Source organism: Chelonia mydas, chromosome 11 (assembly GCF_015237465.2).
Source record: "Chelonia mydas isolate rCheMyd1 chromosome 11, rCheMyd1.pri.v2, whole genome shotgun sequence".
Classification (NCBI taxonomy): domain Eukaryota; kingdom Metazoa; phylum Chordata; order Testudines; family Cheloniidae; genus Chelonia; species Chelonia mydas.
In genome coordinates, this window is record NC_051251.2 from 12,402,919 (window position 1) to 12,415,502 (window position 12,584).

General features: G+C 42.1%; 1 protein-coding gene across 6 annotated transcripts in view; it reads left to right on the plus strand.

Moving 5' to 3' along the window:
- The window catches only part of KALRN (kalirin RhoGEF kinase), a 746,508-nt gene that overhangs the window by 531,131 nt on the left and 202,793 nt on the right, over nt 1–12,584 (plus strand). For all 6 annotated transcript variants that reach the window (XM_043525781.1, XM_043525782.1, XM_043525784.1 and 3 more), the window contains exons 26-31: nt 1,259–1,328; nt 2,231–2,320; nt 6,701–6,793; nt 9,897–10,008; nt 11,170–11,360; nt 11,775–11,876. In XM_043525781.1, the coding sequence (XP_043381716.1) occupies nt 1,259–1,328; nt 2,231–2,320; nt 6,701–6,793; nt 9,897–10,008; nt 11,170–11,360; nt 11,775–11,876 (658 nt within the window). The remainder of the gene's footprint in view (nt 1–1,258; nt 1,329–2,230; nt 2,321–6,700; nt 6,794–9,896; nt 10,009–11,169; nt 11,361–11,774; nt 11,877–12,584) is intronic.

The window sequence follows — 12,584 nt, forward strand, 5'->3', positions numbered from 1 at the left end:
TCCTCCGCCTCTATTTGCTACTTACTTGAGCAATGCGGTGGTCTGGTTTTCACCCCAATTCCCCTTTCTCCCATTGTGGTTTCCCTCCCACCCGTTATGTTTGTTTTGCAGCGATTGGATGTTTGTATCCGGGAGATCCTATAGGATTTGCTGTTGTAGAAAACAGTAGTGCACAGCACATACAACTGTGTTCACACCCTCCTATTCATTCTGTTCAGTGACCCTTAAGCCAGAGGAGTAACTTGAGTGATGTGAAATTTTCCATCTTTCAGCAGAGGATGAACATCCCTTGCACTGCTGACCTAGGGAGTGAGTTTAGTCCCAAGGCCCTGGCTGATAACTTGAGACTTGCCCTCAATTCTCTCAATTGCTACCATTGCCTAATTTAGCCTAAAATACTGTAGAGGGATTGTGGTGTAGTGGACTGAGTTCAGGCTCAGAAGCCATAAACTTCTGAGCTCCTATCCTTGCTCTGCTACTGACACACTGTGTAAAGTTGGGTAAATCACTTAACTTCTCTGCCTCATTTTCCCATATGTAAAATAGGGATAATGCCACTAGAGGTGGTTCGGAATTTTTCAACAAAAGGTGTTTTTGACTGAAAATGCCAATTCATTGAAATTTGAACTTTTCATGGGAAATAGTTTTGACGAAACTTTCTTTGGGAAGATTTCTCAGGTTTCTTAGAGAGTGAGAAATGTTCCACAACCGCCCAGTGGTGAAAGCGTTCACCTTTGACTTGCAAGACTCAGATTCAAGACCCAGCTTTGCCTGAATTAGAGCAAGGACTGGAATTTGCCGAGTGCTCTAACCACTGGGCTATTGGTTATTTTGGGGTGAGTCTTTCTCTCTCTCTCCCCCCATTTTGTCCTGATGCGCAATGGGAACATTTTTGAAATTTTCACAGATGGGAAAACTGTTTCCCACCCCACTCTAAATATTATCTCCCTGACAAGGTTGCTGTGCAGGTGAATTAGTTCATGCCTGCACAGCGCTTTGTTGCCTCTACAGCACTATCCCAGTGCTAAGGATTGTCATCTTTTTATCTGTTGTTGAGCCATGGAGCAAACGTTTCAGATGGAGCAGTCGTGTTCAAAGAAAAAAGCATCCATTGACAGTAACACACTTTTTCAATGGCCAGGCCATAAAACACATTTGATTAGCTTTGTAATGAAGATACTTTTAACAGTAATCTTAGCATGATGCAGATATTCAGCTATACAGAGTAACTAACTCTAGCTGTCTCTCACATTTTCAGCATTTTCCTGAAAGAACTAGAGAAATATGAACAACTGCCTGAAGACGTGGGTCACTGCTTTGTCACCTGGGTAATGAGGCTTCCTGCTTCACTATTTATTATCTCCTCAAACCCAACCAGAAGCAAGCTAGAGATTGCTGCAAATGATACTTTCCTAGTGATGAGTAGAGGACACTTAGAGCTATATTGTGTCTTGGAGTGCACATCCGCACAGAGAAGTAAAGGGAACACAGCTCTACGCTGCCTCCCTGTTTGCTCCTTCCCTGCAGCAGAGGAAACTAGAGCCTTTACTCCCTCCCTTGACCCCCACCCCACCCCCAGCTTTCCTGCACTCACTGGCCAACACAGCTGAGCCAGTCTGGGTGATAAGTGATATAGCCAACAGTAAATTACTACCTCCCCTGGGAGCAAAGCGGAAGTAGGGAGGGCATTGTGGCTCCATTCAGCACTCAGGTATCCAGAGTAGATGTTTGTGTAATGAACCCCTGAACCATAATTCCTTCCCTGAGAAGTCTCTGTGGCCCCACAGTGGTGGGCTGTGTCCTTGTGACAAAATATAGCCCTTAACTCTGTAACAATTGCTTCAAGGCAGAAGTAAATGTTTTCAGACATTGTTCATGTTTTACCAACAATCTGTTGTTAAATGGCCCGTCTTCTGTAAGGGACTGGTGTGTGCAGAGTCTAACATTTACTCAGTACCCCAGAATAAAGCTGAAAACGTTTGCCTGAGCCTTCTCTCTGATACCTGTAGATTTGTTAAAGACAAGCATACAGGTCTAATATTTGGTGCACCTCGTATTCCTCAGCTGGAAGAACAGTTTGCCTTTTATTTTTCTATTTAACCTGCAATACTCTCATTACAGTAAGAGGAACTGGTTTACTGCATGTATTTATCCTGCTGAGTCTTAATGGGTGATTGTGGGAGCAGAGCAATAGCTTATCTTGCTTTTCCCTTGATGTTTGTTTTCACAGGCAGATAAATTTCAGATATATGTCACCTACTGCAAAAACAAGCCTGATTCCAGCCAGCTCATCCTGGAGCATGGAGGGACTTTCTTTGATGTAAGCAGCTCTTGACGTTCTCCATCAGAGCACACACTGTTGCTGAAAAAGAATATTATAAAATTTTAACATTTGTCCTTTTTCCTTCTTTGGTATTTGATTCTTTCTTTCCATTGCAAATGTCACATAATGGTTTCCCTCCCGCTGGATAATGTATATGAGCATTGTGTGATGTGCAGTCTTCATCACTGGGGAAAGTTGGTCCTAGTAGGGTTGGGCAATCCTTATGGGAACCTTCATCTGGTTTTAGAATCAAATCATTTTAAGGTTCTGGATGGTTCAGATTTCCTCTGGCCTTCCGGTTCCAGTGACAAAATCAAACAAGAGACTCTGAGCTCATTATATTTATACCTTGAAGTGCCAAAATCCAATAAGGGGATCTCTTCTCACAGCATTTCCAAGATAAGAAGCTAATCCTGCAAACACTTACTGAACACTTGCCTAAACATCACAATACGTGACCACATTGATTTCAGCTGGACTACGTCTAGCCGTAAAGCGCTAAGCCTGGTAATAAGTGTGTGCAGGATCCAGCCCCAGCTTTGAAGACAGAGGTGGCTCAGACAAAACATGCATGCTTGTGGATTCTTTATTTGAACTAAATGCATTCACTGAACCTCTGGAGTCTGGTCTATCTCTCATCCATATTAACACTCTGTTACTCCAGTCCTTTAGGGACCACTGTGGGTTATCCTTAAAATTTTAAATACATCTCCTTTCCTAAACACTAAATATCGTCAATTACAAATATAATCAGTCAGCAGGGTTCCTATTCATGCAGCTGGTACCATGGTAATAACTGTATGAATCAACTCATGAACTCGTTATAGGCCATTGATTAAATTGTTTCAGTTAAATTCAGCATTTAGAGCTCTTAAGTGAACCAGAAAAATGAAGAGCATAATATTCTCTTTTAAAAATAATTTGCTCTGGACCTCATAGTGCTCTTTGTAAATTAGCCAGCTCCTCTTCCTAAAAGTATATTTGACAGTTAAATAGTTTTACCAGCAGGTGGCACTTGTGCCTATTTAATAGTTTAGAAGTGGCTTCCCTGGGATATGGAACATTTCAGGGGATTTACAGGTTTATCAGTGTGTTCACACAGATGAAAAGGAATTTGCTCTGCAAAGCTTTTCCATCACAGTCGCGTATGTTGACTGGAGATCTTCTGATAGTGCTTAATACTGCAAGTTAAAGTTTCAGCATCTTGATGTTTTGCAACGGCAAGTTCTGTTTTTATGAGGCCAAGGTAGGGATTCTACTATGCTGAAAGACAACTTGGTATGTAAAGGCAGAAAAAGGACATGCCAGAAACACTGAAGGGTAAAAGGTCTCCATAGTCCCATACCTTGTGAAGTCAATTACACCGATGCAAAGTGGTTGTAAAACTTGCCCATTCTGATGTGGTTAGTGTTTACTTTGCAGTGGTGTAAATGACTGCACAAAGTGAAGGGCAGTGGAGAATCAGGCCCTCAGTGTAATATGAAAGAAATTAAATTCATCTTTCCAATTCTTCTTAATGAGATTTGGACAATATCCAGCACATCTTGCTAAAAAGATACTCTCTGCAATAATAATCTTCCATGTGTATAGTATCTCTGAGGATTTCAAAGTACTGCACAAAGTTTGCAAACACTTGAGTCACTCCATCCACCACAGAAATGCAGCCACCAATGGGAGTAAAGTAGCAATCTAGTAAAGGACCTCACTGAACACCCATTCAAGTCAATGGGAATCTTTCCATTTCAGAGATCTTTCCCTAAAAGCACATGGCATTGCTAATCATCAGCATAGAACAGGCAGCAAGGGAGACTGCCACATCAACTCTGAAACTACAGGAAGAATTTAGGGAGTCAGAATGTAGTTACCCAAATTGGTAATTTGGTTGGGACATTGGAACCAGCACCCTTATTCTTTTGAAAATAGCAGTGAATTCTAATGGCCACAAGTTACTTGATTCACCAAACTCTTCCACCTCTTATATCTGTTCTTCTGTAATACCTAACTGTGTAGCATTAAAATTGTGTATATTTTCTTCATCCACATCCATTCAGAGATCACTGATGTCTAATAGACTTGTTAATTTCTTATGACACTTCTTTAATTCAATATATTCTCCACAGTCACCAGATATAATTGTGGCTAGTCATACAGGCCAGATCCCCAGCTAGTGTAAATCAGCATGGCTTTGAAGTCAGTGGAGTTATGCAAGTTCACACCACCTGAGGATCTGGGACATAGATAAGAAACATTTGATCCCTGTTTCTCTCTTCCATCTGCCTTGTGGACTGTTTCTCTGAATCTGCTGCAATTTAAACAATAACAGAGCTGAGTACTGCTTTCTTATTTAAACTATCATGAGCAAGTTCCCCTTCTGGGAGTGTTGGAGCATGTCAAGGAAAATTTGGCCAGAGCATAGACAGACGGGGTGCCCAAGAGGACACAGAGAAAGTACAAAACAGGGAGGATCTGGTTCAAACAGTTGCCCATATTCTTCCCCTCACTTGAAATATTTCTCTTTCGATCTTAGTAAAAGCTCAGAATGTTAGTATAGAGTTGCCCCCAGGCACCTTTGATTTGCGTGACCAGCATGCACACAGCACAACGTAGTAAGGGTCACTGACCTTGGCGGTGTTATAGGGATTCATATTTCCGCATGGATGGAGTGTTCTTGAACAATGTCTCCAATGAACTAGAGGTAGTTCTCACTCTGCCTCAGGAAGCAGGCAGAATCCCTGTGTCTCCTTAGTTAATTCTTCAAGAGATATAGTGCTGCAAATTCATATAGTGCTTTTCGGCATCCAAGGGCTTTACAAAAGATCCCACTTTATAGATGTATCTGAAATCTTTTATGTCCTGTCGGCAGTATCACGTAGCAGTAGCTGCTCAGGATGCAGCTCCATACTCTGGTCCTTGTGTGGATGGCCATTTTGTGTGTTCTAAGGCCCTGTCCTGGCTAAAACTCCTGACTGACTATATAACCAGTCAGAGACTTCGACACCTCACCACCATTCAGCTTATGTCCACCCAGCAATTTTGCTTCCCTCATAACTATGTTTGCACATCCACACCTCGCCTGCTTTCTATGTGTTTTTGTATCAGTGCATCAGACACTGGGTGAGATTTTGTTCTTCACCTATTAGAGATGCAGCACAGAACTTGCAGCCCAGAGGAAGAGGGGAGGAGACTTTAAGCCCGGTCCTGGGCTTCTTCACAACCCCAAGCGTAACTGTCTGAGTTACCCCTGGGTGGCAGCACTGCCCAGAATCTCTACAGTGCCATGTTCTGTGATCCCACTCCCCATATGTCCTTCCTGCCCTCACCACCATGCCTCGTGTGTCTCCTATGCCAGGCTATGTGAAGGAGTCCTCTGGAGGCTGTCTTGCAGTTGTCTGCCTCCATGTCTATTCTGGGGAAATCCTCCCTCGGTAGGAACTGAGACTTTTAGGACCCCTCTGGTTCACTCTGGCCTTATTCAGTGTAGAAGGGCTGGGCAGGTATGAAGATTTCACTGTTTCTGAGCAGCTATCCCATAGTGCATCAGCAGGGCCTAGTGTGCCTCGTGAACATTCACCAGCAGCACATAAGGCAGTGCATTCTGGAGTGTCCTACTGCCCCAAGAGCTGGGACACAGGAGGGATGAAACGCTTAGTTACGCAGACAGTACAAACAACCTGTGCTGAACTGGTTCCAGGAAAAGAATCATGTGCCAGCCGGTACACAATGTTGTGGGATGGGCAAATATCACGGATGGGGAAGAGGAGGGGTCAGACTACATTGTGCTTTAGCTAGATCCTCAGCTGGCAGAATGCTCCTTGGGCTATTACCAACTGGAGCAAGTTAGTGCAGTGTCCTGGCTGGCTCTCACCTGACCCATGGCTAGGGGCCAAGAAGAGAATAAGGGAGCTGTAACTGGATCTGTGATGGCCCCTCCCTTTCCTCTGTTATGCTGAAACATAAAATCTGGCCCAGGGCATCCTGGAGGTTATTAACTAAATGCTCCAGAATGTGAAGAATTATGATAAAGGTCCACCCCAGACATGACATTAATGCAGGATTTAATGTTAAGGGTCTGATTTAAACCCTCACGACTAAGGAAGAACAGTTTACATGTCAATAAATACATCCTAAGGCAAAACCTGTGTTATTTACTCAACAGAGTCCGAGCTGGAGTGATTGCATAGAGCTCTCCCTGTTTACAGACCAGAAGAGAACACTAAATAACCCTGTGGTCTGTTGTTGTCCTTTATGTGTGTGAACTAAAAACTAGTTAAAGTAAGAACTCCAGGGCTAAAGTTAGTTATGGGTGGTTCCATCTGGTATTGGGTAAAAGATTTTTTATGCCTGTATTTAACAGCATCTTATTTTCACTTCCTGTAGGAAATTCAACAAAGGCACGGCCTGGCCAACTCTATCTCCTCCTATTTAATCAAGCCTGTCCAGAGGATCACCAAATACCAACTTTTACTGAAGGTACAGTAATGATCTAGTCTGATTAGCCACATTGTTCAGATGGGGTACAGAGGGTCACGGAGAGAGTCAATAACTTGACTGGCAGGCACAGTAGCCTGGAGCCACACGATATGGTGGTCTAGCACTGGTCACGTTAGGTTCAATTAGGAGCCTTTCTGTAAGCCTGTGCAGGGGAGTTAGTGAGTGTAATGATCCCTCTTACTCCCCTTCGGGAGCTAACTGCATGGTCAGACCCTACTGAGGGGTTTCCAGCTGCTGCAGCTGCCCCACCCCCTTCCAGATAGGTGGCAAGGAATGGAAAGGAGGGGCCAGGAGTGGATGGAGCCTTGGCTCACCCCTCACTTGCTGACACAATGACCAATGCAGCTGATCTGATGCTGAGGTGGAAATAAGTTGGGCCAGGAAAAGAGCTGTAAATGAGAATCTGACTCAGTAAGAAGAGGAGGAATGATCCACTGGTTAGGGAGACCTAAGTTCAACAGTCTTTTTGCTGCAGTGGTTAGGGAGACCTTGCTGCAGCAGTCTTTTTGTGTAACCTTGGACAATGGGAGTTAGGCATCATAAACACCTTTAAAAATTGGTTGGTTAGTTAGTCTGCATCTCAGTTCCTCATCTGTAAAATGGGGATAATAGCACTTCCTACCTCACAGGGTGTTGTGAAAACAGATATATTACAGATTGTGAGGCACACAGATTCTATGGTAATGGCGGCCAAATAAGTACCTAAAATATAGTGTGAAACGCTGCCATGCTGATCTGCTAGTGGCTTGCACACCTTTTTTACAGGTGTAAATAACTGCACAATGAATGAAGGCAATGAAGAAGTTGGCCTACCCAGAACATGTGTCTTGTAAAATGATATGGAAATCATAAATGAATCTGATAATGCCTCTAGCAAATTCAAGCCAATTTCCCAACTGTATTTCTGCCCAAGAGGTTCTTTTACCAATGCATTGAAATTACCAAGTTTTTATAAATGCACACCATGGGGTTAAGTATCATGTATTAAAGAAAATCTTTCCCTGTGTTTTAATAACATAAGCAATTAAACTGGTAAAAATTGCAAAGCTCCAATTTACTTTTCACCATTAATGCTGTTTATTTACTGTTCGCATTTCATTCATCTCAGTCAGTGGAAATAAGATGGTCAGTTTCTCTTGTGTTTAGTCACTTTCATTTACTGGGTATTATACACTATGCAGTGCTGCAGTATTCAGGCTTCCTACACTGCAGGGCAGAGCTCTCAATTCACCTTCAATATGGAGGGTGATACCAACAAATTAACTCTGTCACCAGCTCAGTCTCTGAAACATTTATGCCATCAACTTGCATTTGAGGGTGAGCCCCATCCCCAAAGGACCCAAGGGGGCAAGGAGAGGGAGACGAATACAGCTCTTACTGAAATCTGTGGAAAGATTCCTATTGACTTTGATGGCAGTTGGATCAGTCGTAGGTGGGTACAGAAATAAGGAGAGATTTAATGGTAGGGAATAACTGTGATAGAAAGGGGAGAGGAAAAATGAAATCTTGAATTGTAAAAGTAGATAGGGGAGAAAGACTGAACTGGAAAAGAGAAACATCTTGGGAAAAAAGTGTTTTGTAGAGAAAAATGCAAAGGATGAAGAACTTCTGAGGGGGAGGCATATGGTATATTACAAATGACAGAAGAAAAGATGCATGAAGAGGAAAAGTAGACACAGAGAGACTGATTCTCCACAGGAAATGAGCTCTGAACATCCAGTCTAGCCCTGAGAAGAGAAAAAGGAAAGAAGGGGAAAATCCAGGGGAGATAGAAGTGTTTTCTTATACAGTAAGTTTGCTTTCTGGAACACTTTGGTCAGATGTTTTAATGACAGTTCAGCTGTTTCTAATAATAGCAAACATCTGGATGTTTTCCTGGGTTTGGATAGGGACTCCTACCCAACATCTGCCTCTTTTTGGACGCTGGATATCAGCTTAATTTTTAATTTGAAATGTTGACAGGTACAGCACGGGAATACTTACACACAAATAAAAGACTCATGAGACTAACTTTAAAATTAACAATGGGAACATTTTCTATTGATCTTGGATTTTGAAAATTGATCAGACAGTATCCATTTAAAAACTAACCACCAATAGGAGAGTCTCATATAAGACATGGAAGGTCATTGTCCCACTCTGTTTGGCACAGGTGAGGCCTCAGCGGGTGTACTGTGTCCAGTTCCGGTTGCCACACATTAGGAAAGATCTGGACAAATTGGAGACCATCTAGAAAATAGCTACAAAAATGATAAAAGCTTTAGAAAACCTGATCTGTGAGGAAAGGTTAAAAATGGACATATTTAGTCTAGAGAAGAGAACACTGATGGGGGACACCAATAACAGTCCTCAAATATATTAAGGGCTGTTAGAAAGAGCACGGTGATGAATTGTTCTCGATGTCCACTGAAGGTAGGACAAGATGCAATGTGCTTTATCTGCAGCAAGGGAGTTTTAGGCTAGATATTAGAAAAAAAACTTTCTAACTATAAGGATGGTTAAGCATTGGAATAGATTACCAAGGAAGACTGTGGATTCCCCATCATTGGAGGTTTCTCAGAATAGGTTAGACAAATACCTGTCATGGATGGTCCTGTTTCAGCTCAGGAGGCTGGACTAAATGATCTCTGGGGTCCTTTCCAGCCCTACATTGCTATGATTCTAAACAAAATATATGTAGAGTAAAATCTCACTAGAAATAAGAGACAATTTAAGCCTCTTTTAGGCCCTCTCTATAGATGACATTTGTATCCATTTAGTTAAACTGGTTCAATTAAACTGGCTTAGTTAAATCAGTGCAAACTGCTGTGTAGACACTCTTATTTTGGTTTCAGGGTGATCTATTTTGTTGAACCTTAAACTAGTTCTCAATCAACTGAATCCAGGTTTATGATATATGAGTGTCCACATGGCCTTTGATGCAATTAAACTTCATCCATTTTAAATCTCACCTTTAATTAACCTGTTTCAACACTGCATGGAGACAAGGCTTTTGGCTGGGAAATGTAATCTGAATTTAAATGAGTGTATATTATTCTGCCTGTAAAGAAGTTAATTATATATGGCCTGCATTTCTTCTTAGGAACTCTTAACCTGTTGTGAAGAAGGCAAAGGAGAACTCAAAGATGGCCTGGAAGTGATGCTCAGTGTCCCCAAGAAAGCAAACGACGCCATGCACGTCAGCATGCTGGAAGGTAGCAGATTCTCAAAATCATGAGGGGGAAAGCTATGCTGGAATTAATCCTGGGGTGTCTTGTTGCCTAGAGTTTGCAGTGACAGGTTTGTGATTGCTGACTGCCCATTGCTCTCAGATGCTTCCCTACTCCTCATGAGATTTCTCGGAAATACTTGTCACACCTGTAAAGGGAGAGGAGTGTTCAAGCAAGCAATAGAAGCAATGTCCTACATCTATCTGCACAGCACTTCATGGGATGGTGATTAAAATTGCTGATGGGCAAACTCATCAGCAAAATTAAGAATCCACACACACACACACACACCCAACCTCGAGCCAAACCGTTTCTGGAAATCTAATATTTGATTGTTTTTCACTCTGGTCTCCGACCAAAAGTAGAAATGCCCTATTACTACAAGAGAATCAGTTACTGTGAGAATCAAGAGCTATGGACAGTTTATCTAAGGCTTTCACAAGCATCTGGAAGTTTTTTTTTATGAATTGAACCTAAACTCTAAACTGATAAAGCCCAATTCTGATGTCATACCAGTTTTACACTAATATAGCTCCATCGTCTCCAGTGGAATTACTCTCAAACCACATTGGTGTGAGATCAGAAAGGCCCTCTGAAGTTTGCCTATCGTTGGTTACACTGACCATATTTTGATAAGCTAAGCTAAAATGCTCTGAATTGCCACATGGTACAGTGTTCATCATTAAAGTCTTTACTGTGTCATTTACAAGTAATTAAGATTGTGGTGGCATGCACAGCAGTCCATATATTGCTGCCCTATATACAGTTCTCACCATTAAAATCTTTACAGTGTTTCCCCTTGCCTAATTAATATTACCACGCACAAATACAGTGGAAAGCACTAAAGGTACATATAGAACAGCAATATAGGTACATTTCACCCAATATATATGGCATACTAAGTACCACAGAAACAATGCAATCCAAAGCAACAGAGAATAAAGTGAACAATGTTCTGACCGTGACAGTGCCTTTCCATTAATATCCATTCAAGAATTAGTTGCATAATAAAGCATGTGACTCTATGTTCCTATTCTTTCATAACACTGTAATCCTCTGAACAGTGAAAACCCTGCTTTGTTGATCATTGGGGATATTGGTTCCAGGAACAAAACTGGATAAAATGTTCTGTTGTGTTTCATTTAGGCTTTGATGAAAACCTGGATGTTCAGGGAGAGCTCATCCTTCAGGATTCCTTTCAAGTGTGGGATCCCAAGTCTCTCATTCGGAAAGGTCGCGAGAGACACTTGTTTCTCTTTGAAATCTCTTTGGTTTTTAGCAAAGAGATCAAAGATTCTTCAGGACACACTAAATATGTTTACAAGAACAAACTACTGGTAGGTCTACCAGAATGAGATATTCTGGGGTTGGGTTTTTTATAGGTAGAGATGGAAGGGAAGGCTTGTTTGTCTCTGCATTGAGTTTGGAATACTTATGCATTCTGGAACCCCATGCTCAGACCTTGTCGGGGCTCACTGAGCCCTGCTATATCTGAAAAGCAAAGCTCAGAGCATTTCTGGAAAGATTAAAGATGACGGTGTGCATGGTGGTTGGGATGGTGGCAGTGGGGTTCATCTGAACTGATCAAACACCTTTCCCTTGCCATCTCTTGCTTATGGCTTTGTTTTCAGTTTATTTTATCAGTGTACAACATACCAGAGGAGCTGAGCTCCCCCCCAGTGTAAAATCTCTTGAAACCAGGAGGCTCCATTCATAATGTACGGTCTCCAATCATCTCTCCTTCTCACTAGACCTCAGAACTGGGAGTGACAGAGCACGTCGAGGGAGATCCCTGTAAATTTGCCTTGTGGTCCGGGCGGACACCATCCTCAGACAACAAAACAGTGCTGAAAGTGAGTCTTTTGAGCTTGTTTTCTTTGCCTTCAAAGCATTAAATTCCCAACTGGGGACTGGGAGTGCTAAGTGAAAGGTCAGATTTTTTTCCCTGGAAGCATGCATGTAGTTCCCATTGGAGTCAGGGGTCAATTCTGCCTGCATCTTGGGGCAGAATTTGGTTCTAATATATAACCTGGCTCAAGAGGGTTCAATTATGCAGCTGCTCAGTCCATGGCAGTCCTCTTCCTACTACAGTCTGTTTTGAGCCACTGCAGAATCTAACTCAGGATGATTCTGAGTTTGGATTTGTATTTACATTGGGGACTGTAATTGGTTCAGTTGATTGTCCCTGGATTCATTGGCAGTAGTGCTTTTCTTCAGACCCACAGAGCTGACAATCATTTCGCTGATTGAATTCTTAAAAAAGAACTCACACTAGATATTTTGTTTGAGAAATACCAGCTGTGCACTGATAACCTGTTTCCTCACCAGAGAGCATTTTTTTATTTCTTGTATTAAATATAGATCTAGAGATTAACTGCTCTCATGTTGCTTGTTGAACTTATTAAGTAGGTATGGCAAACGTACGCTTCCAGTTCTGCTGGGTTTACCAGGTATTCCAGCTGCTGTGACAATGGAGTGAGGAACCAACAATGAAACAGTCAATCATGTGTTAATATCAACAAATCATGACTCTTCGACATAGGAGACGTGCCAAGAATATT